Below are 25,783 nucleotides of genomic sequence, written 5' to 3'. Positions count from 1 at the left end.
AGCCTTTTTTGCGATCGTCTGCGATTGTTTGCGATCTGCGATCTACGATCGTCTGCGATCATATGGAAACTACCCTTTAAACTAACCAGACTGACTGAAGATAACCATTCAATGTTTTTCGATCCCAGATTTCTTTCTTATTCTTTTCTAAAAGAATTGTTATGGTCAATTAGCCTACGAAAGATGTGCGACAAATTTGAATACAATTTCGATGTCGCAGGCAAAGGTAGTGGCAATTCAACTTTACAGCTTCTTTATCTGAACAGACAAAAAGTTTGGAACTTTGATCTAACCAAAGGGCAACCTTCTTCGGACTTATAATAAGATGCTTATGTTCTATAAGCAGCGAGAAGTGGAGAATTTTACTTCATTTACAAGAATTTCAAGATTGCAGCTTTAAGGTTCAAATCGATCAGAGGTGATATACTGTTGTGTATCAAAGACTTTTTCATAAAAAGAGAGTAATCATCTCACCTCCCAGTCCTGGCCGGTGTACCGTAAGGCTCTGTAATTGGCCCAGCTATAGTTCTTTTACCATAATTGATTATTTTTAACTTACACGTTTTATGAAAGTATAAACCAATTTCTATTTAATAAAGACTACCTGTTTAAAATTGAAATCCGACGGAAATCATTATCAATACACTTGAGCAGGACATCTAAAATTGAAAGAGTCCACAAGATTGGAAAAAGGAAAGATTATAGAAAACCTCGACCTATTGTTGCGAAATTTCTCCGATAACAAGAAAAGGAGTTTATGAGGAGGTCTGTAAATGTTCTTTAGAAAACTAAAATCAGGATTGCAGAGCAGTTTCCGAAAGAAATCGCAGAAGCAAGGAAATCTCTCTACCCGGTCATGAAAAAAGCTAAGGCAGAAGGTCACAGGACTCCTCTAATTAAGGATAAACTTTATATTAGTGGGAATGTCTCTGTAACACAGGAATCTGTTCGCAAGGATGAATAGATTAATACGTCGCCCCACATATATCAATACCATTGTCCCATATTTTCAATTTAACATTTCAACTGGAAAAATCCCAGACCAACCAAAAATAGCTTTAGTAACGCTAGTGTATAAATCACTAGAAACTGCGCTACTGAAAACGTCACAACAAAGAACACAAAAAAAGTCTTGTTGCCCTGGAAGATTACACAAGGAGAGAAAAACTTAAGGTTCATGAACATTCCCGAAGAGGCTGACGAAAATTGCTCTGACATAGTCTACAATATAATCGAAAACGAACTAAAGATAAACCCACAAGACATAAGATTTCATGCTGTGCATCGTTTCGGAAAACCACCGTCGCGAAATAGTGATAACAACAGTTCGCCGCGTCCTCGCGCCATCATTGCAAGGTTCGCCTTGAGGGAAGACAGAGACTTGGTTTTTGCCGTTAAAAACCGTCTAAAGCATTCCCGACGTTACCAAGATGCTTACATTACGAAAGATTATTCAAGAGCGATCCAAGAAGAGAGAAAAACTTTGATTCAAGCCATGTATGTTGCAAAAGAACAAGGATGTGGCGCTAAACCCTCTACATCAACAAAGAAGCTTTCAATGTTACCAAAATTCCACACGATTTTCGTCCCATCGCCCCTTAATTTCCATCAACAGAAATTTATGGTTGCTTCTTTCCAGATTTTAACCTGGAACCCGCCTTCGCTATTCCCGGACACTGATCAAGGTTTCATTGTAGTTTGATATGTTTGTGAGGCTTGGTCTGTATGTAAGTTGCTTTGTTATTTATGTTCATGTTTTTTTTGTACTTTATAATATGATAAGATTCTTGCTACTCGTGTTTTCATCGTTTCCCTATTTATGCGATTGCTTAATTGAATCTTTAGTTACCGGAAAAACTGCTCGCAAAAAATTGCCTTTGGAAGCTTTGCGTTCTCCGTCACCCGTGCCTTTTGCTCGCACCTTCAGAAAAAATCGTTGATTTTAATTCCCTGGATTTAAAATGCCTGTCGTTAAATGTCAGAGGTCTAAACAAGTCTCTTAAACGTCGTTTGCTTTTTCGATGGTTACATAAACAAAAACAAGATTTCATATTCCTGCAGGAGTACTACAGCACTAATTTATGCACATCCACATGGGAAAATGAATGGGGAGGCAAGGTGTTTTTCAGCCACGGAAGAAGCCATAGTAAAGGTGTGATGATTCTAATCAACCCCTCTTTAGATCTTAAGGTAGAAAAGTGTATTTCTGACCAAAGAGGGAGGTTTATTATCTTGAAATTACTAAGAGACAACAATCCTCTTTTTCTTGTTAATGTTTACGCGCCAAATGACGCTAATAACGTAAATTTCTTCACAAAGTTAAACCACCAATTACAGGAGTTTGCCGTAGAGAGTATAATAATTGGTGGCGATTTTAACTGTCCACTCTCCTAGAAAGATAAGACCGGTGGAAACCCAACCACAAGAAAAGCTTCTGTCATAAAACAGATTGAAAGCCTTTGTGATTCGTACAACTTGTGCGACATTTGGCGAAGTACAAATCCTAACCTATCTCGTTTCACTTGCAGAAATAAATCCTTAAAAATACAAAGCCGCTTAGATTACCTCTCAATTTCCAAAGAGTTTTGCGCTTTGACAAAGAAGCGGTGAAATTTTACGGGCTCCCGAAAGCGACCATTCAGCTGTAACTATTCACCTGCAATCAGAAGCGTCAGCTCAGAAGAAAGGTCCCGGTTTTTGGAAATTTAATACTTCACTGCACACAGACGAGACTTACATCGCAGCTTTAAGAGAAAATTTTCAACGTTTTAAGGCGAAGTATGTTGATTTACCCGATTTAGGCTTAAAGTGGGATTTAATTTAAATGGAAATGAGAGGATTTACGGTATAATACTCGAAGAGGAAAGCGAAAATGTTAAGAGACGAAGAAATTTCTCTGCAGAAAAAGGTAAACTTGCTACAAGGACAAGGTGAAGAAAACCCACACAACAAAAACATCATACATGAATTGCAAGTAGAAAAATCTCGTCTGAAAAAAATTATGACATATAGGACAAAAGATGCGATCCTCAGAAGTAAAGTGAGATGGCACGAGGATGGTGAGCGCAATACAAAATACTTCTATTCCCTCGAAAAACGAAATTACACCAATAAGGCAATAACAAGACTAAAAATTGCTGAAAACGTGTACACAGAAGATCAATTCAACATTCTAGATAAAGAAAAATGCTTCTATGAATCTCTTTAAAAAAAACCAAGACCATAGACACTGAAAAGTTAAAAAATTCCCCTTTCTTTAATTCAGAAAACATTACTCCTTTAAACGAAGATGAAAGGCTATCCTGTGAAGGTCAAAATCACCTCTGAAGAATGCTATAACGCTCTTAAGGATTTTAAAGTCGCAAAAACTCCCGGTACTGACGAATTTCCAGCTGAATTTTATCGCTTCTTCTGGCCGGAAATCAATAAAGAAATGACAGAAAGGCTTTTTCGAAAACTCTTCATATTGGCAGGCTTTAAACTACTCAATACTCATAGCAAAATACCACATCTTCTGTACAAGCAAAGGCGGGGATGTACTGAGCTTCCAGAGCTTCCTTTTGCGACTTTCCGATAAAATTCAGACTCTACAACAGATTGCTGTCGCTAATAAGTGTTTGTCAAATTTTAGACTTAGATGGGCAGTTCTTCTTCCTTAAAAATTGCTTTATATAAATATATATTTTTTCTTTTAATTTAGTAAGAATCTTTAGCAGTTGCTTTCTAGTTTGATCTTATTGTACGGAATCAGTGTAAAATTTGTAAAATTGTATGTGATGTAAAGTAATGTTTTGTTAGTAAAAATAAGAAAAAGTGTTCACTAAAAAACATCAATAGTTGTTAATAGTGATCAGTATGGTAAATCTCATATCAGTATGCAAACAAAAATTGTCAAAATAAATAAATAAATAAATAAATCATTAGATAAAAACGCTATTTCTCTTTATAAGATTTTATCTATCCATCCATTATTTTTGCGAAAATAATTGAAAAGCTTGTGTACAAAAACCTACGTTGATAAAAGAATAACTGATCATCAATATGGATTTAAAAGTAAAACTCAACAAATCATGCGATAATTAAACTTGCAGATAAAATAACAAGGGCTGTCGATGAAAATGAAAACGCAGTTGTTATATTTGTTGACTTATCAAAGGGATTGCATGGATACAGGAAATCATACAATATTCTTAAGAAACTAATCTTCTGTAATTGACAAACAGGAACCGAACTATTAAATACAACCAAATAAGATTTATATAAATGCCTATCAGACGTGAAGTACCTCTGACATCTGAGATATCTGCTTTTGGGCCCCTACTTTTCTCTAATTCATATTAACGACCTTGTGAATTGAATAAATAACTTGTCTCCTATTCTATTAGCCGATGATACTAGCCTGTTTTGTTCAGAAAAGGATTGGCAAATTTAAGTGTATAGTAAATGAAAGCTCGATCAAGTCCAAGAATGGTTAACCTTTAATCAACTGACCAGTCAACCACTCTTGAAACTATTATATAATAGTTTAATTTAACCGTGCCTCCATTATGAAAATATATTAATGGGGTAAATAACCATCCAGTAATATCGCAAAATTATTCAAACCGCAAACGAAAGTATTCAGAATTGTAACTTTTGCAGCATACACTGCGTTATGTCTCCCTCTATTTAAGAAATTGCGACTGCTTAACATCCATCAAAGAAACGATTTTTTGATAGTCTTAATAACAAGGCTCTTTCTCCCTACTTCGACAAGTTTTGTATTAATAATAACCAAGTTTGTAACCATAATAGCAGGAATTCAACGAAATTTCAGAAAACCTTTAACAGCAAAAATTATAGTATTTACTCTCTAAGAGATAAAATTATCGATATTTGAAACAGCATTTCTTCATCCACTAAGAGTTCTGTCTCTTAAAGATTAATAAATTCCTCCTATCCTTATGAAATATCAACATTGCTCTTACTGAACCAACTTTCACTGCTCCTTACACGAACATTTGCTATTTTATAATCTGAACATTTAGTTTTCAATATTTTTTATAACATTTGATATTAATCTAAAGGGGGACCGCTTTGTAAGAGCCCATAACGGTTTCTTTAGTCCTCCGTAATGTCATCTTAAATATTAACTATTGCACAATTTATGAATCTTATAGCAAGGGAAATAGACATCATCATAATTTTGGTCCCGCAAAAGTTTATCTCTTGGTAGTCATTATGGGTGAAGCATTTTAAAGGTCTTATAAATATATCAATAGAGTGAGGCAAAAGTGAAGAAAAAAATAGAAGCTGTGTCCAACGAGTCGATATTCTTATGCCTCGAAGAAGGCGGCAGTTCTCCGTTTGCAATTGATTAGTTTTCAGAGCTTCGGTTGTACATAGACGTGGAGGAACACGTCATAAGAGCTAGCAAGAACGAGACCTTTTTTGACGCGTTACCTGTTAATGAGGCTCGCAAGGGTTTTTTATTGTTGTAGTGTTTGTGAAATGATGAAAGATTACAAAAAAATGCATCTGATCCTGTGGACAAACTGTAAACATCTTTGTAACTCAGTTGTCGGGCAACACTTTAAGTGAAGTTCTGACGTCATTGCGGTTACCATGGCAACATATCAGCTCTAAAAAAGGGACTTTTTGAAAATACCTCAAACAACAAAGCGGAGAGCTACCGTTTTTATTACTTTCTTGGAAAGCATCCAAAATTCTCCAATTACTTTGAAAATATGACAAAAAGTTATCCAGTAGATCTTGTGTTATTTCAAAAAAGGCATTTCATCACCTACACAAATTTCTACTAGATAAATTTCTCCCAAACATTTCTATTTGAAGTGGCATACTGAATGTTTCCTGCAGCTTTTATTTTTGGTTGGCGCGATTTTAAGTTGCATTTCCACTTCCGGAGTTCTGTGCGCGCTAATTTGATAGACATTTCGATTCATTCAGCTGAATGTGTACGGCGTACACCTTAGTTTTGGCGTGCGTGGGTTACGCGCGCGCATGAGGCCAGAAACCCTTTCGATCCTCCTTAAACAGTAATGCAACACGTGTTTGCAGATTAAAATGAAAATTTAGACTAGTATCTACCAGTTGGAATCCACGTAAATCAAATGTTTGTCCATAAGCGCCGGAGTCACAGCGGATATATATGTTATTGAACTAGCGTGAGGTCCGTATTGTGAAAATACTGGTGGAGTATTTTTTTTTAGTGCAAAAAAAAAAAAGACAGACGAGACCATTAGTAGCTGAAAAAAACATTTGCTAAGGCCTCAAAATAAACACATTTTTGTCACAATTAAAATCTGCGTAGCGGTGAAAAAGTAGATTTTGGATCTTTAAAACTGCATTTTAATAGTAAGGACAGTAGTTTTTGTGGTAGAAATATAAAGGAATTAATTTGAGTCCAAGATCGAGTGGCACATGGCCTCTTAATACGTTCTTCACAGCAGAGTTTCAACAAGAGGCAAGTGAACCTATTGCCATCCCGACCATCAATATCCAGAAACAATTTGAAATAAATTCAAGGAAGTAATACGGTAACTTTTCACAAAATTTGACTTTTATTGGTGTAGTCAATACCCAAGCGTTCTGCCTTGGTAGAGAATCAGGGTCGCTTCTTTCGGAGTTTTCCAACAAACGTCACGTTTTATCACGCTTGCAGAAATCTATGGTATTTAGAATGAATGCTATTTTTGCCAAACTCGGGTCAAAAGAACCAGTTAGTTTGCATTCGTGACAACAACTTTTGTTTCCAGATGATAATTTGGTTGGGTTACTGTGCCTTCTGGTTTCTGGTTTCCTTCTCTTTTTACCTAATTGTTTAATCTGATCCACTTACCCTAAATTTTGAACCCAAGGGGACAGGAAATGGAGAGAAAAGGTGATGGCCTCATTCATCATGACCCGGTTGGAAGAAAGCCGATTAACGCTAATCCCCGATTAAAAATTAACCAAGGTTCTTATCACGCTCGTTAAAATGTTTTTTCAAAATAAATTTTGAGCTAATGGGAAAGAAACTCGTAAGCCACAACTTACAGACAAAAATCTTTGGAAGAAACTTCATTTATTAGTAATTAAAGTTGAGTCAAAGTTCACTTTAATCCGGATTAGGTTAATCAGGCTTTGAAAAACCGGGCCCATAATATTGGGAAGTGTAGAATTTGAGGTAAAAACACATAATAATTTGTGTGCAACATTCATTTAAACAGTATCGGTTTTAAAATGGCGCCTTTTAAATTAGATGGACCATCCCGGCCCTAATCTGATGACATTTTAGCTGTGTAGCGAATTCGAAACATGTCACTGCAAAGTTATCCCGGTCCCAATAAAATTAGTGATATTGACCGTTTTTGCATTCTTATCTTTTAAATGTTTACATAATATTGTATTTAAGTAACTCGTACCTGTGGCGATCACTTTCAAATCAGATGGCTTTAAAGAACAAGCAACTTTTGCATCTGTTAAGGAATCAGTATAGTTTCCTGTGAAAGAAAAAAGTATAAGAAGAGAAAGCTGGCATATTGATGGGGGTTTGATTGAAGAACCCTTTGATATTTTGATAAACCAATTTAAGCTAACAAAAACTTCTCACCCAAACAAAAATAAGCGTTTGCCCGGTTGCTGTACAGTTGGGCTTTCAGTTCCTCATCCTTGCAGTTTACTTTAATTCCTTCCGTGTAGAAGTAGATGGCGTTGTTGAAATCATTCTGTCTGTAACTGTCATTCCCCTCATTTTTGTAAACCTCTGCTATTGCTAAAATAAAGCAATTAAAAAGATAATGTATTAGTAGATAGCCTGTAGCGCAAAGGAGTTTCTTTGTGAGCGATACTTTTCTTTGAGTTTCTTTTAGTGCACCTGTGTAAGAAACGAACGGCGCAGTTTAGTACAATTGTAAAAGTTTTATTAAATTGACCCTTGGATAAATTCGAAAAGTCGACTCCCGATAACTCGAACCCTCGCCAACTCGAACCTCGCGCTAACTCGAACCAATTTTCCTTTCCTTTCAGGTCATCTTATATATAGTTTTACCCTCGATAACTCCGTCGAACTCCCGATAACTCGAAACTTTTGCAGTTTCCTTTGAAGGTTCGAGTTATCGGGATTCAGTCGACTCCCGATAACTCGAACCTTCGCTATCTCGAACCTCCCGCCAACTCGAAGTAACTTTCCTTTCTCTTGAGGTTGTTTTCTATATAATGTTACCCTCGATAACTTAAACTATGTTTGTCAAGGCGTGAGAGGTCAAACAAACAGTACTGCAGTCCAAAAAAGAATTTATTTTAAAGCAGCCTTTGTATTCTTTGTTTTTTTTTTTTTTTTTTTTGCACTAACAAAACGTGCCATTCCAGTTCAAGTCCCCAGTACCTACGTAGTCTTCTCCTGCTGTTTTGGTTTGTTTTCATTCACGTTATGTTACGTTCTGACTTACAATTTGGAAATATTGTTCCATTTTCACTCGATTTCTCTATAATTAAATTTGATTCAAATGTGACTTTGTATGAATAGAAATACTTGAATTAAACAACGTTTTTTCCTATTTCCGGTCATTTGCCCTCGACTCCCGATAACTCGAACCTTTTTTAATTTCCCTTGAAGGTTCGAGTTATCGGGAAGTCGATTGTACTTTCAAAACGCTGTGAACTGGGACGAGTCGCTCCAGCCTTAGTTAGCCATACGAAGGAAAGATATTCGAATTTTGTTGGTTTTATATATTAATTGAAATATTCTGGTAAAAAGAATCAAATATTTCTTCTCACCTCTTAAAGTGTCGTCATCAAAATCCAATGTCTCCTCACCAGCTGGTGTAAGGTCATTTTCAGTTGCAGCTTTGATTTGACTCTGAGCCATGAATGCTGGGAGTTCGGGCTAAAAACCCTATATATCAAACAATTTTTATGTTGATTTTATTTATCAACTGCCTCTATTCCTTTGAAACCCTAAATTGTAATGTCTGTGTTAATTACACATTATACCAGTAAATGCTTAAGGTAAAAGCCGAGTCAACAAAATTTTCTATGTAAGAAATATTTTTGTGCATGTTAAGATTGTAAAAAAGATGGGGAGAATAAGGACCAGTACGTTATTTTCCTTTCGCCTCATTTACTTTTGGGACAGAACAAAGAGATTAACACAGCCGATTAATAATTTAAGATCGATACCAGGCCCGGTAGGAATACCAAGGTCTAGAATCCAAAGGCGTGCAAACTCTTTTATGGCGCAGGTCGCTAGGCTCCTTTGTTTATGATTGAATTGCATTTTTTTAACTTAAGTCCAACTATATCTAAATCCATTGTATATTTCTTTTAAGATGGGTGAATAAAGCTCATCATTATATTATAACGACGTTTTGGAGAAATACAGGAGAACGAAAAGACATGTTTGTCCACGAGAGCCCACTACGCACAGCATTTTTATTTATTGTCCCATCAAACTCCACTTCGAATATACCAAAAAACCATCTCGTACAACTCGAGAAAAACAACAAGTTCTGTTCCGAGCAAAAAACATGAAATTTATAGCCAATACGTGACAATTATTTTTTCACGTCCCTCGTGCAAAACAAAACAATTTAATTTCTAATGAAAGAGGTCTTGGAATTCTTTCTTTTGTCCATACCTCCCCATTTATGTGACGTAGCATATCAGCGAACATTGAACCCAGTAACAGGAGGAACTAAAAAAATGTTCTTAGTGAGATTGTCACTAATCCTTTCATAATACAATCATTGTTCTACAACAAAGCCTCTTAAATCAACACCGTTTTTAAGTAAGTTCCAAGTGACATAACTTTGAAATAGGCCTTGTGATGTGGTTCTTCCCAACTTGAACTTTCACCACTCTAACATGCCCAGCTTGGCCAGGGTAAACTTCGATCAGTGGTTTGTTGGGTGAAATTACTAAAACTATATCCCTAACATTAAGATCTTGCTTGACTTCAGTCCACTTTCTCCTGACATTTAGCTTTAGAAGCCACTCTCGCAGCCATCTGTGCCAGAAGTGTCTAACTAATTCTTGTACTCCTATCCATCTTTTCTCTGGGCTGAAGGTGGTCTCGTCCACTGACTCTGGGGCGAATTGTCCACCAATCTGACCAATTAAGAAATGGTTCGGTGTTATAGGTACATCATCATCGGGACTTGCAGACTGATAGGTTAGAGGTCTTGGATTCAAAAGCGCTTCTGCTCCGGTAAATGCGGTCATTAATTCTTCGTCAGTGACGCCTGCGTTGCCTAAAATTGCATGCACAGCCCGTTTTGCTGCCTTGATCACTGATTTATGTACGCCACCAAATGCGGCGCTGCTGGAGGTTTAAAGTGCAAGGTAACTCCCTGATTCGCGGTCGAGGCTCTGATTCTGTCTTGGTCAACAACTTCAACCAGTTGGCGCAGCTCTTTGTTTGCCTTAACGAAATTTCCACCATTGTCAGATATCATTTCTCGGTGAAGACCACCCCTATTGGCCATTCTGTAAAAGGCATTCAAAAACGAATCCGTATCAAGACCACTGGCCATGTCCAGATGAACTGCCCTCGTTGCGAGACAGGTAAACAAACACAAGTAAAGATTCTGCCTCCGTGTTCCTCTGCCTTGAATGGTGATAAAAGGGCCTCCTAAATCGACTGCCGTCTGGGCAAATGCTCGCAGTGATAATCTAAGTCTTATCGATGGTAGAGGAGCCATAAGTTGCTTTGCTGCTTTACCTTTTCGTCCTCGGCACTCATTGCACTCCTTCTCCCATTCCCTAATTTCTTCGCGTCCAGATGGTATCCAAAACCGGGTTGATAAAGCCGCCAATATCTGATTAGTCCCACTTGCGTGCTTCCCTTTCTCGTGATAATGCTTGACAATTAGTTTTGTCACTTGATTCTTGCGGGACAGGATTATAGGAAATCGAACGTCTTCTGACAAGAACTCTGCATATCTCGTAGACCTTTACTCCTGATCTGGCGCTCTTCGTCAAGTCTTGGTTTTAATCCAAGCAATTTGCTGTTCTTTGGTAACTCTCTTTAATTTGGCGAAGATGCGCTGTGTACTCGTCGGGAAAAGCTTGTTCTGCGCTTTAAATAGCTTGAATTTCTGTATCCCCAATTTCTCCTGGCTTTAGCACTTCACTTTCTCTTTCACGAAGTCTGCAGTTGTTTATGAAACGATAGACCCATGCTTGAACTGTGATACACTTTTGCCATCTTGAAAAACGATTTGGATTCAAACATCATAAGTGATTATCTTCCTTTAGCGAAATCATTGTTTGTTCCTCGGTATAATTACTTGCTTGTTTGGGAAATTCTCGGTCATTCCTCTTGATTTCCATTGATTTCGTTTCCGGATCTACGTTGACACGATTTACCGGCCATTCCGACTTGTCGTTTCGGAGAAATTCAGGACCATTCCACCACTTGTCGCAGTTAGCTAGCTCTGATACTTTTAAGCCTCTTGTAACAAGGTCGGTTGGATTTTCTTTGGTTGGAACGAATCGCCATTGCTGAGGATCAGTCAGACATTGAATCTCTCCCACTCAGTTTGCAACAAACGCTTTGAATGACCGACTTCTTCCCCTGATCCACCACAGTACATTCATGCTATCAGATCAGAAGGTTACTTGTTTCAAGGCACTGTCTAAGGCTTTGGAAACAAAATCTGACATTATTAACCCGAGAACTGCTACCATTAGTTTCAGTCTGGGAATACTTATCGTGGAGAGGGACGCGACTCTTGTCTTAGCAGTCACTAGCCTTCTGGATACCAATCCACTGTTATAACATACTCTGGAGAAGACGACAACTCCATACGCATCCTGCAATGCATCAACAAATGAATGCATTGTCTCTGAAAGCAGTTCCTCGTCCTGTTCTAACTGCAGACACCTTAAAACTTTGATTTCCGGTAAATCCTCTAACTCACTAAACCATGTTCGAGCTCTTCTAGCCAAATCGCCTTGAAAAAGGTCGTCCCAATCGAATCTAGTAGCCCACATTTCTTGTATTAACACTTTTGCACGAATCAGAAACGGTGTTAAGAAACCAACTAGATCAAACAACCGTACGCAATCTTCTTTAGCAAACTTCGTTTGGTACGTTTCAACCCTTCCTCTGGAGCATTTGTCTTGAATGAAAACACGTCTTCATCTGGTAACCAGGCGACTCCCAGTGTCTTCACCATTGGTACTCCACTACTGTCAAGATAGAGTTCAGACGGTCTGTCTTCAACTGGAATCTCTTCGGTGAGCTTAGATGAATTTGACAACCACTTTCGAGTACAGTTCAAAGGCCTGGTTATCGTCCGTGTCAGAGTCCATTCTATCGTCCGTGTAAGAAGATCTCAGCACAGTCTCAGCGGCCTTTGGAAGTTCGTCCTTGTGCTTCTCGGCGTTCTCTTGAGCCACAAACTGAGCTTGAAATGGCAATGAGCTTACTCCAAACACCACGCGATTGAATTCAAATTCTTCCGGCTCCTTTTCTCTTTCTAGTGATCTCCACAGGAAGCGCAGGCATGGTCGGTCTTTTGGTCCAGCTTCAATTCTCAAGTGCATTTCGGCAATATCACAAGCTAACGCCCCGGGATGTTTAAAAAAAACAGCAACACATCGTTCAAATCCTTCTGCAGGTTTGGTCCTGGGAGAATGGTGTCATTCAAGGAGACTCCCTCACACTTGGCGGAAGCATCGAATACAATACGAGTTTTCGCCGTAGTTCTATCAGGAATTACAACAGGGAAATGAAGCAAGTACCACTTTTTTGATGTCTGCTCTCAGCTGGATCTATTTTTCGAATGTATCCTTTCTCAAGGTACTGACTGATGCATTTGGAGTAAGCTTCTCCAACCTCTGGGTTGTTCCGCAACCTCTTTTCAGTGTTAAACAGCCGACGCACCGTCATCTCCTAATTGTCTCGCAGTTCAGGTTCGTCATCTTTCCATGGAATCGCCACTTGATATCTTCCATCCACGTACTTGATGGACTTCTCAACTTTCTCTAGTGCTAACTTGTCGTCGAAATTCAGGAGTTGTGCGTCTTTAAGCGTCCCTGAAGCTTCAACCTCCCAGACACTGCGAAGTAGAACGCTAATCTCATCTGAGTCTTGCCTGTTCTAAAACAAGGTAAGTATGTGTGAAACTCGTTTGCAAGTCGCTGCCTTTTAGACCACTGGGAGATCCAACACATGTCCACCCCAAAGGCGTAAGTCGTGCCACTGGTTCACCCAATATTCCTCGAACGTCCTTGAACGAATAATATCACTCAGCGTTAGACTCCAGTGAGTATGTACACAAAAGGGCGTGGTCCTGGATCCAGAAGTTGTATGTTCTTCAGGTGAGTCCACTTTGCGGCAAACGCTCCCCTTTTGATTGCTGTCATGTTTCCAGTCACCCGCTCGGCAGTAAATGCATTGACAGCTGTTTTCACTCTACAATCCAAACTTTCAAGCTCAACTTTAACTGACATGGTCTCAAGTCTCAGTTTGTCCATTCAAGACGTTAACGGTGACGTGACTTTCTGTGACCGTCCTTGGAGTCCAAGTTTCGCTACTACGTCGGCATTAATATTCGTCTTCGTAGGGGCTTCGTCCAAAAAGGCATTCACTTCAAGTTTTCGACCACCATTCTTTACGATCACAGGAACTTGTCTCAATGCTAGAACTCGTACATCTGCATGTCCCGCCACCGTCGTAGTGTGTGATCTCTCTGTCTAATGGTCAGCGGAATCCTGGGGGAGTGAAATGACCAGACTCGACACTCCGGTTGCTGTTCCCGGATGACGTTTCACCATTCGGTACATTCTGATCTGACATTAGCTGACTACTTCTTTCTTCTATCTGCTCAATTCCATCTTAATGTTGATTCTTGTGGGTGTGCAGTAATCTGTTGTGTTACTCCTTGCCGTTTTTTATCCCACATATCCTGGTTCCTGACTCACGTTTGGCATAAATGGTGCCCTAATAGGCAATGAAAACACAAATGAAGACGCTTGGCAGAATTCTATCTCCCTTGAATACTCATGGCTTGAACTTCTCGCATCTCCAAGCTCCATGTTGTCCATTACACACTTTACAAAGGCACGACATGTATACTGTTTTTCTGTGGTTTTCCGTTTTCTGATCTCGACAAAACAACGTCGACTTCTCGCTGTCTCTCCGATTTCGCTTCTTCTTGAAACTATTGCTTGCTGTATTAACTCCCGGAATGATCTCCGAAGCCACTATTTGAAATTCGGCCTCTTGTACGATTAACTCCTTTAACGTTTCCACTGATTCCCAGCGACTATTTTCGCACATCAAGCAATGATAGTGCACTAACGTTGATTCGTTCAACTTTTTGCACATATAATGTTCCTTGCCCAGTTCTTCACGTCGATTGGCTTCTTTAAGAAGAACTTCAAGTACGTCCAACAAATCTGCAAACCTCTCTAGATCTCTTTTAATGCGTTGGCAGAGCGAGCGGACTTAATGGCCTCCAACTCTTCTAAATGAAGGACAATTTTCTTCTCTCTCTTAGACTAGCATCTCTGTCAATCAACTTTATCAAGCGAGATTAAAGTTTCGTAAGTTGCGTTTTTGCGGCCCGTTTCTGTTTCTTAACTGTATCGATGAGGTCCCCATTTGCATCGGCGTCGTTCAAAACATTCTCGTCATCTCCAGCATTCATATTGAAACGTCCTCTGCCACCAAATAATTATGTTCACAAGAGACCACTACGCACAGCATTTGTATTTATTGTCTCGTCAAACTCCACTTCGAATATACCAAAAAACCATCTCGTACAACTCTAGAAAAACAACAAATTCTGTTCCGACTAAAATGCATGAAATTTATAGCGAATACGCGACAGAATTTAATTATTGCATGTCCATAGGGCAAAATAAAACAATTTAATTCCTAATGAAAAAAGTCTTGGCATTCTTTCTTTTGTCCAATGTTTCCCCGACACTCCTTGAGTTCTACTAAGCAGGCTAACTCCATGCAGGCGCGTGTATGGTTTGCGTTTTGCTCTTTGCATACTTCGTTTAAACAATTTTTACCAGAAAAATTAAACTGTGTGTTGAGTAATAGTTTGTACCCAGGTTACTGCTATTTCCTCTATTTTTGATCGATTAAAAAAATATGTTATTAGACTTCCAAGAATAGGCTAGTGGACGTGAATTCTATCGCCAGAATACGAATTGCTTACCGAAGTTTCCATCAAAACGTCTTCTTAATGTTCCTGTGAAGGGATAACTAGTGATCGTAGGAGTCCTGAAACAGGAATATTTGGCAATTAATGTGATTTGCTTTTGTCATCTTAAACTGATGAGTCGATTCGAGTGGTCGTATTATATTTGGCCAGAATTTATGACAGAGGAACGGCTGGGAAGTGCAAAAGGAGGCGTTGGTTGCGTTTATGAGGTATGGGATAATGTTATGATATGTTGCGAATAAGAAAATCGATATCTCTAGGCCAAATTAAGTACAGAGGGTCAAGTGATACGATACAAATAACTACATGATATGTAAGAGATGAGTTGTAAGGAGGAATTCAACTATATCAAAGTTCACCCGTCTAAGACCATCAATCCAAAATACTTGGCTTAGGGAACCAAACGGTATTATGGCTTTCTTTCATCTCCTTTAAAACCCTTTTTAGTCTAAAATTAGAAAGTTAAATCAAGAGACAAACAACGAAAGGTTTTGACGTTTTGTTGTTTGTCTTCTAATATAATTTACACTGCAATATGCAAAATGACTTTGAAGGCGCAAGAAACTGTCATCGCTCGTTTTAATCCACTTTATTTTAAATGATAGCAGAGAATTTTAACACCTGTTATAATTGAAAATTTCCTTTGTCATCGAAAACTCTCAAAAATATCTCTTTTGTAATAGCGTGAGGTAAAGTTTAATTCGTATCTGTTTCCCGCCAGTCAAGCAAATTTCTGTCGATAATACTTCGCATCGGTTCTTTTGTTATCCCTTTAAATTCCTCTATACTGTTTCAATAAAATATGTCCACTCCACTAATTTTCACTTTATCAATGCCCAAACATTAAAGATTGTTAAAACTGACATCCTCATTTGACTTGTTTCAAAGGGCACGATTTCGCGATGGCACTTGGCTATTTGTCTATAAGGTTCTCTCCGCGCGCGTAAAGCAAAGGAAATGAGGACGTCTGCATACAGGGTACTCTTTTTGTTAAAGAAAGACTAGTGGTTTTCTCAAGGTTCGGTTTATAGGTGTTTCGCTTTTAAATATCTTCATCAGGGATTATTGGTTCTGTATCGTGTTCTTGAAAAAGCCTTTGCTTGATATTTTTTTTTGTCGAAAAGTGAAAACAACGATAACAACGTTGTGTATGCAGCTTATAGACAAATAGCAGCATCTCGGTAATACATTTTAAACTTAAAGTTAAAATTTTGATTAAACAGTTGTATGATAATACCATCAGCCCAAGTACCTCGATATGACATACTGGTTAAATTTGCATCCATGAATGTTGAAAATTACTTTCAATAAACCTTTCTGGGTTCCCTTTTAAGAATTCTATCCCAGCACCTCGGATAACACCATGACTGTTTGGATTTCCAATCATACAACTGATGTGACACAGCTCTAAACAAAACAGTCCCCAGCACCACTAACACCCAGCAGTTTTAAGCCAAATTGATGCAACCTCAATTCTAAAACGCTCAGTGCAGGAGATGATACATCATTTATTTTCTTAAAAGTTAAAAGACCTGGGGCCAACTCCACATCACCAGACAACAAGAGCTTTTGTTTAGACACACAATACTGGTCATAATGAAACTTACTGGGCGCACATTGAGACTGAAATAAAACATATTTAGTTAAAAAAAACTATCTGTTTCATGCACTAATTCACAAACCATAGCTTATAATTCCTCAATAAATGATACATTTCAGATGCCACAGAAGTCGATTTGATAAGAATCCTTTTCTATTTTTTTTCTAATTTGTCTCCTTCTCATATTTTGAATTAGCCTCTTGACAGGTAATCTAGACGGATCCCTGTCTCTTTTCACATGTTTGACTTTCGATCGTTTCTAAGTCCTGTCACACTAAATCTTTGAATATATATCAAAGTTTCATTTACTTTGATATTACTTGAATCTAATAAACGTTTATCAAACGTTCTAACAGTAGTTTTACCAAAAGGTTGACTCATCACAGCTTTCACAGTTTCTCAGTCAATGAAAGGTATAACCATCTAAAAAGCACGTGCTACGTTCACAATTCCACAAAAATGTAATTTACTTTTCTGATCAAGCGGCTGAATCATTACCGGCATTACAGCGCTCCATTTCGATGCAACTTTGGACAACAGTCATTTGTTCGCTGTTCCTCTCGCACCTTCGAAAAGCTTCATTGATCATTGATCAATCATGTCACAATATTCATTTGTCCTGTTAATAATTCAGGCTGAATAATCCTCCGAGGAGGCTCACTTATCCTCATAAGACGCTCACATTTTCCCTTGAAGGGCGTTTGTATCTCTATATGGAGCTTATTGTTAAACAGCGAGTGTTGTTTTCTCGCTCGTCTTAGTTCGGTTTTATTGATCTCGCAGACGGGCATTTGAATCATCTTACCATAGCTCTCATTAGCCTTCGTAATAAGAGGCTCACTTATTCTCTTAAGAGGCCCAAATTTTCCCTTAAAGGGCCTTTGTATCTCCAAATGGAGCTCATTGTTATTTACCGAGTGTTGTTTACTCGCTCGTCTTAGTTCGGCTCCGCACAACTGCACCGAATATCGACAAAAACATCGGCCTAAATCTTCAACAAAACTTCGCACACCTTTCATTTGACCGACTACAAAGAGAAGATGAAAGCTGTAAGAGATAACAATGGCTTTTTACAGGTAAATACTTACTTGTAGTGTTCCCAAACGAGAAAAGCGTCTAGAGAGAGACCTGAAGGATCATACGTGCTCGTTCTTCTTCACTTTCAAAGCGAGCATGATATGAGTGACATAAGGATGACGTATGTACACATGTTGCCCAATGACATTGCGCTCTATTTTTTTCTTGAAATCCTATTGGTAGAGTTTACACATTTTCCGAGCTAACAAAGGTCTATCAGAAACTAGCCAATCACAAACAGCGAAAGTTGGAATTTGAGACTACCAAAAGTAAACATAAAGCTGCTGGTTTCACGACACGGGCTACAGTTTACGACTTCATCCCGCGTAATAATATGAATACTATAAGGAAAGTGTGTGAAAATGACAAAACATTTTGGGAGAATATGTAATTTTGTTACTTCTTTCAAGAAAACAGTTTGGAGTGTTTAGAACATTCACGCGAGACAAAAAAATAATGCAATAAAAACATCTGTCTCTTTCAAATGTAAAGGGACTTTCCCTTATTAAAATTTTACGCGGCTGTGCCTCTTGTTTATTGTTTTTCTTCCTTTCTTTCCTAAACATAATTTCATTTAATTCAGGTATATGGCTTTAGACAAAACTGTCTTGCATCAAAACTTTCAAATGCAAATTGATGAAAGGAAATGATATTAATTATTAACAGCTTACGCGTCAGTCGCTATTGTTTCAATTTTATTTTTTCTGGGTCATTTATATTTTTAACCACAAGTGGTAGGGAATTTGACAGAGTATCGGTTAATTTTCTGTTTCGAATGGCGAAATAAAATAAACAAAGTGAAAGAATGAAGCCTTGATCGAGAGTAGAAAATTAACCTAGAACTGCCAAATTCGCTACTACTCATCGGTTTTTTGTTATCCATTTTCTACTATATTGTTTCAGTAAAATATATCCACTCCACTACTTTTCACTTTATCAATGCCCAAGATTGTTAAAACTGGCATCCTCGTTTGAATTGTTTCAAAGGGCACGATTTCGCAATGGCACTTGGCAGGACCCCATGCACAACATGGTTTGTTAATTTGTACATTTTGAGAACTCAAAAAGGTATAATAATATTTCAGTGATTTCGCAAAGATATAAATATGGCTTTTTGCACAGGAGAAAGTTTGCAAGTTTCAAAATTAATTTAAATTGACAACGAAAAACTACATCAAAGGTGTAAGATACGCGACGCCAAAAGCAAAACTAACTCAACTATGAACTTAAAGCCTCTGACGCTGGAAGCTTAAACCTAAATGCTACTCTACAGACGGGCAAGCTTTGTTTCTTAAATATTTGTCCTCGACAAGCTTTATTGTTTGAACCAGAAGTGTTATCAAAGAAAAACGTGCACATTTTCTCGACACAAGGGCAAACTAACCTTACTGTTCGATTACTCTGATGTGAAAACTTGCTTTGGGGAGCCGGCTACCGTTAGAGTTGTCCTCGACCTGTGATAACACAGCTCCAGAGCTGGTAAATCCGTTGAAGACTATATTAATTTACCAACAAAATAATGACATTCTCGGTTTCGGCAGCTTGTTGTAAAACAGTGCTGACGTTTGGTTGGAATAATTAAGTGATTCTCGGAAAGCAAAGGGTATTCCCCGTGGAAATTAGTTATGAAAGTTTCCATTGTTTTATGGTCATACGATTGTCATATGACAGGAAGTTGTAACTGGAAAGATATGCCGTCAGTCACGTGAATTCTATGAACCATCACAGACGGCCCAAGTTTAACATAAGAAAACGTTTCACAAATACCCCCGAAGTTGTGCTACAAGGAAGTGAATTGCGTATAAACATGTACAGTTACGGCGAAAGTATAAGGATTTATTTGATATTTTCGAAGAGCATAGAAATAAAGCTAATCTTGTAATAAAAATGTCTCACTGTACTTCAATAGTGTAGTAGTTGCTGTCTGTGCGATCATTTTACTCTTTTATTGATGCGTTTTTGGGAGGGTTATACTTTCCCGTGTCCTTGCGCTAAAGAAGTCGATGATCTTGTAAATATACAAAGGCCGCAAATAGCCGGTGTGGGGGGGGGGGGGGGCTGCCTCCGCCAGAAAAGCTGAGTTGCATTTCATCATCTTTAGATAAAAACACGGTAAATACATCAGGCACTAACAATTTAGTATAAAAGCTACACCTTATTACGAAAGACTAAGTATATTGCTAACTATTAAAGAAAAGTAAACTAAATTAAAGCCTGTTACCTGTTTTACATGGATGCCGTGTCGAAATTAATTAGCCAAAGAATCGTCGGAAATAGTCAGAGATGCTGCTTGCCTACCAGCTGAGGGTAGAATGTTCCAGAGGACTGCACCACTATAGCATTTTAGTATTTTAATCGTTCGAATCAAGAATGATCCGTGATGGGGTTAAGAATAGTAGATCAGAAAATATTTTGACCCGGTTTTATTGTAATAAACGCATGGATACGTGATCGCTGCTTTTAGGAGTCAGTTAAAGTGATCGTATGCAAATTGTCTTGTAGTTTGCTTTTAACCGCTTCGTTTGTTTTGTGATTGGTTGCGAGATTGAAGGAATTTTTGCGCGGACAAGGATGTTCTTGAGGGATAATTCCTTCCTGCATGTACGAGACAATCGGTGGCTGGTTAAAGATTTTTTGTAGCTGAGGTCGCTAATTAATGATGTGCCAGTGTTTCATAAGAATCTTTTTGAGATTCGGTGTAGCCGTATTCTAGGTAGAAAGAAACGGTAAAATCTCTTTTGTTTGTGTTGTTTTGTTGCAAAGAATAGCCTCTTTGACAGAGTCTGTGTTCAAAGTCTCGCTTGCTTTTTACAAAGTTTCTTGGACTGAGTTAGTTCTTAAAAGACGTAATGCTTCACCTTTTATAAAGCCCTTTTTACAGTTTAATGGTTGGCAAGATGAGAAGTGTGTATTTTTGAAAAGTTTCTGTCGGCTCGATATGAGTTTGTAAGTCAAGGATTTTATTAGTTGAAAGACGAGGTCCTTTGAAAACCTCAGTGTCAAGAAAAACAGCGCCTTCAGATGACATTTCACAAGTGAACTTGATTGTAGGGTGGAACGACTAAGCGAAGTTAACAAAATTGGAACCTTCTTGCATTGAAATGTTCCACAGTGAAAAGATGTCATCAATAAAGCGTTTCCAAGAAGGGTTTAGAGGGGCAAGCCATTAGCAGTCGTTTTTCTAGGTCTACCATAAAAATAACAGAAAAAAATAACTGCTGTCTTGGTTCCCATGGCGACGCCATGTGTTTGTATGAAGTGTCTCTCGTTAAACTTGAAAGAATTCTCTTCGAGTATGAGTCGTAAAAATTCTCGTAAGTCGTAGTCGGCAAATAACGTAAATCCCTTCTGTTTGATGTTTCCTTAAAAGGAACTTACATCAAGGATGGCTAAAACCACATCATCTGAGATTTGCGCGTTTTCGATGAAGTTAATAAAACCGGTTGTGTCTTTCAAATATTACTCCATTTTTTTACCGATGGTTTGTAATAGTGAGTCGACGAAACTAGAAATACGCTCCGTAGTGCCACTGCTACCAGAAAGGATTGGCCTGCCGAACGGTATTTTCTCGTGGATATTTGTCTGCGTGTAAAATTCTGGTATGCGGGGTTTTTTTTAAGATCGATTGTTAACCATTTGCGAGTCAACGAGTCAAGTTGCGAGTTTAGGGCAGTGTCCAGCACAATAAGAGTTCCGAGAGGCTTGTAGAATTTATCATCAGATAATTGTTGTAAGCCTTCAATTGTTTGTGTGGTATCCATAATGACTGCAGTCCTTCCTTTGTCAGCTTTTTTGAGATTGATTTCGCTGTTGCGTTTAAGAGAACTGATGGCTGTTCTCTCGTTTGCCGAAATATTGTCTAAAGGAGTGCGAAAAACTACTGAAGCAAGTTCAAGTTTTGTCTCTTCCGAGTAATCTTCAAGGGCAACGGAGTTTTTGGTCGGTGGTTGCCATGTGGATTTAACATGGAAGGGAGGTGCAGAGGTTTTCCTTTTGTTTGCAAACATATATTTCAAACACATTGTTCTAGCAAAATATTGAATCCTTTAGTAAAGATTTATTGGAGCTAGGAACAGGAGGAGTTGGTATAAATTTAAGACCTCTAGAAAGGAGTCTAACCTCGTCATTAGAGAGAGCTTTATTAGAGAAATGTTCAATATATTTCTCGTTTTGAACTCTAATGTTATAGGTTAAAGACGTTTTGAGGTTGTTTCGTCTAAAGGAGCGTATCTTATTTCTTTGACCCTTCCTTGTGTTACGACTTTCTGTGTAACCCTTTGAGTCAAGAAATGACAGACCGGTATAATGCTCAATCCTGCTTTTATTTACCTTCGCAGTCTCACTTATTATACAAAACATTGTCTTTAGCTCAGGTAATTGAGCCTGCATAGAAGCGAGATCACAAGTTTGCTGAACTTTCTTAGGTGTATTCTTTAGTGACCTGGGCCTGGGTCTGGCTCTGGCTCTGCTGGCAGCATTGGTGTCTAGTTGTCTGGGAACTCTGGGTCTGGATACAGGTCTCGTAGTCGCTGCTATTGGGCTTGGATGGCCTTGTTGTCAGCTGCTAGGTTATTTTCCTGCTGTTTAATCAATAGCGTTAGTAGTTCCGCGTGGGCTCGGTGACTGACCTGGTCCAAGGCGGTCTGGAATTCCCTTTCGAACTGTATATGGGGTTTCGGTCTGTACTGTAAACCATAGGGACACGTAGAGTTCAGGAGAGGAGAGCTCAGAAGGATAGCTATATAAAACAACTGAAGAGGGATCCAACATTTTGGTTCCGAAACCGGTCTTTAATCTCGTATTAGCTTCAAACAGTTCTTTTTGGAACTCTACCATGGCACAACAAACAATTTCCGACCAGGAGATGGTTGCCATTTTCAGCAATATGGCGAACAGCATTGCTCCCACAATATCACGAATTAAGTCACCCAAGCGACCTCGTGACTTCGTATAAGTGATTCCAGACTCGCAATCAGCCCCCCCAAAAGCCAAAAAAAAAAAAAAAAAAAAAAAAATCAGACTGAGGGCACCAAACCATCAAGAATCGACTCCTAACGCTGGAAACCAGACCAGCCAAATGTAAACGGTGCTTACTAGTCCTGAGGGAAAAAGCTAAGAAATCTATGTGCCCCTACGGTTTACAGTACAGACCGGAACCTCATATACGGTTTGAAAGGGAATTTCAGACTGCCCTGGACAAGATTAGTCAGCGAGCCCACGCGGAACTACTAAATATTGTCAACTATATGTATGTCTTAGAAACACACATAAGTAAATCACCTTTTTGTAGATGGCACTTTGTTTAAAGTGGAGCGCTTATTTGTTGAGCTATTACATGTAACTATTACATCTAATCTTATCCCAGTCGTATGGCTTACATAATGTTGGACAATTTTAGATGACTTCTTTTTGCGTTCCATGTTAATAACTAAAAGGTTTTAGGTAAGAGAGGTCTAAATGGCTTTTTTGCCTTAAAATTGAAATTGCTCCAAATAAACCTTTTTTTGGCACAGACATGTTATCGTGTAAGACACTTAAATATCTGTTTAATGTTTGCGCGAAATGCTAAACCAACGAGAAGTACTGAGATTGTTACAGTCAACTCTCACCTTGCGGACACCTCGCTATTACGGAAAGCTTGTTACAGTCAACTCACGCCTCACAGACGCCTCGATATCACAGACACCCTGGTAATACGGACAGCAGCCAAATTCCCGGCAAAAATAATTTACAGACGTTTGACTGAAACAAATTCCCGCTAGGACGGACTCTCATATTAAGGACACTAACTTGCGGTCCCGAGGGTGTCCGCAATAAAGGGAGTTGACTGTACTTTTCTAGAAAATGCAAGAAATCTACGGAAAGGTGGTATGGACCCTTGACTGATTTTGTTTCTGTCTCTTCTGTGTAGGTTGCACGGATTTTCTTGCACTCCCCCTCCTAGCCTGCGAGCAAGCTCTGGCGGGGGTTGGAGAAAGAGGAGAGAGCTTGCAACGATGTCTCAGGAATTTTCATTTCTGCGTTGAAAAATGCTGATTGGTGGATATTAAATTTGGTGCTTACGTCATTGCTCTTCGCGTGCGTCGCGTTGACAACACAAGAATGGTGGCGGAGTTTCTATTTGTGAAGGTTGCGGCAATTTCTCTAAATAACTTAGGTTTTCTCTGGAATTAAAACCCGAGCAAAGTCAAGCTGCCAATGCTTTACTTCAAAGTAGCAATGTTCTTGCAGTTTTACCTACGAGATTTGGGACAAGTTTGATATTTCAACCTTTTGCAGCAATTGAATGTCTAAAGTCTAACATCAAACAATGTTAATTGTTTGCCCCTTACAAAGTATCATTATCGATTACTTGATCGCAGAGGCAAGAAGAATGGGGATGCCTGCCGCTTCGATTGCCGATATTTCAGATGGAGAATCAAGGTCGGCCAAATTTAAGCTTTTTTTGGTGTTTGGCTCAGCCGAAAACAATATGAACATCTTTCAGCTTACTCCACAAATTAAAGCTTCGGTACGGCGTTAGCAGCGAACTGCCAGTTTTTTAGGGCAACGTTCTTTAGAAGCGCAATGATTTCCTTTTGATCTGACACCCTCACGTCTGCTTTGCTACTCGTTCACAACATCACAAATTTCACACGAGTTGAGTGTTCCAATGAAACCACATTGTCGATATTGAGAACTGCGTCCTCGTTCTCGGAGACCCGGCTGCAAAATTGAGATCCTTCCGATTTCTTTGCACTGTTTCATTTTTCCCGTGTCAAGTTTTCGACATTTTTTATGTCCAGTAGTTTTTTGGCGTTGACACTGCAGTCGGCAAGATTCGCTTGACCCTTGAGACCTCGATCTTTTGGTCAATCGGCTTTTAGTGTGCTCACAATTAAGTAAAATCCTTCACTAAATTTTCTAATTTTTGTGGCACTCGGTAGGCATACTCGATCACAGAAACTATAGTTTTTGTCAGCAAGAATTCCCTTCTTTCGAAGTGTATCTGATAATATTGTACCTTTCATATGTTTGTTTACGTTTGCTATCGTCTCCGGTTTGTGCTGATTGGCCAAATTCTGACAGCTAGGACAGCAGGGAGCCGCGGGGAGTATTGGGGGTGGCATTCAAATTCCTGTGACATCGTTGCAAGCTCTCTCCTCTTTCCCCCTCCCGCCCCCCACCCCCAAGAGAGCGTGCTCGCAGGCTATCCCCCTCCTTTTTGTGTACTTTATGTGCTCGCAAACAACTCATATACAAGAGTTTTGTTTCTGCATCCTATATATCAGCTTATTTATAAAAGTTTTTTTATAAATTGTTTTCACTTAAGAAAGGTTCAGTTAACTGTCTCACTCATAATAATAATAATAATAATAATAATAATAATAATAATAATATTTATTGTTTATAGTGGAAATACACTTAGCTACCCAAAGCTAGTTTACAGGCATTCCACTCAGAAATAACGGGGAGCAAATAATAATCAAATCGAACATAACATGTTAAAAATCCCAACTGGCAGGAGGCAAACAGCTGGCTATTTACAAGCGTGGCCGAGGCTGGACTTCAACCCGGGACCTCCGGATTTCAAGCCCGGCGCCCTTACCACTGGGCCACGCCGCCTCCAACTTTGATCAACTGGTATGTATAGGCAAATGGAAGATACCTTTATTTATTTATTTTTTTATCAGGCCTGGTTAGCAATTTTTATAAATGGCCAAAATAATATTAGTATAGGTAATCAAATGGCGATGGGTGAAATAATAATAATAATAATAATAATAATAATAATAATAATAATAATAATAATAATAATAATAATAATAATAATAATAATAATAATAACACTTATATAGCGCTTATCCGCATGCGTTCTAAGCGCTTTACATCCAAGGAATGCTTTTAGATATTATGTGAACAATAATCACAAACTTTTGCCAGGTTTGGAGCAATTTCACTC

The 25,783-nt window shown here is 38.6% G+C and overlaps 3 protein-coding genes and 1 pseudogene across 11 annotated transcripts in view; 1 reads left to right on the top strand and 3 right to left on the bottom strand.

The window, feature by feature from the left end:
• The window catches only part of LOC146488159 (uncharacterized), a 538,028-nt gene that overhangs the window by 98,542 nt on the left and 413,703 nt on the right, over positions 1-25,783 (bottom strand). For all 7 annotated transcript variants that reach the window (XM_085121821.1, XM_085121804.1, XM_085121849.1 and 4 more), the window contains 2 exons: positions 7,592-7,753; positions 7,404-7,481 (listed from right to left, as the gene is read on the bottom strand). In XM_085121821.1, coding sequence (XP_084977947.1) covers positions 7,404-7,481; positions 7,592-7,753 — 240 coding nt within the window. The remainder of the gene's footprint in view (positions 1-7,403; positions 7,482-7,591; positions 7,754-25,783) is intronic.
• The window catches only part of LOC146488171 (uncharacterized), a 286,546-nt gene that overhangs the window by 112,648 nt on the left and 148,115 nt on the right, over positions 1-25,783 (top strand). The window lies entirely within an intron of this gene.
• Positions 1-25,783, bottom strand: part of LOC146488176 (uncharacterized) — a 119,134-nt gene that overhangs the window by 47,250 nt on the left and 46,101 nt on the right. Inside the window, exon 2 of the mRNA XM_085121928.1 lies at positions 7,404-7,481. The gene's annotated coding sequence lies outside the window, so the exon portion shown is untranslated. The remainder of the gene's footprint in view (positions 1-7,403; positions 7,482-25,783) is intronic.
• Positions 12,226-13,461, bottom strand: LOC146488179 (uncharacterized; annotated as a pseudogene).

The sequence above is a fragment of the Pavona decussata genome, unplaced genomic scaffold (genome assembly GCF_977016875.1).
Source record: "Pavona decussata unplaced genomic scaffold, jaPavDecu1.1 SCAFFOLD_11, whole genome shotgun sequence".
NCBI lineage: Eukaryota > Metazoa > Cnidaria > Anthozoa > Scleractinia > Agariciidae > Pavona > Pavona decussata.
The sequence above is the reverse complement of the archived record's forward strand: the minus strand, read 5'-3'. Positions and strand labels throughout refer to the sequence as shown.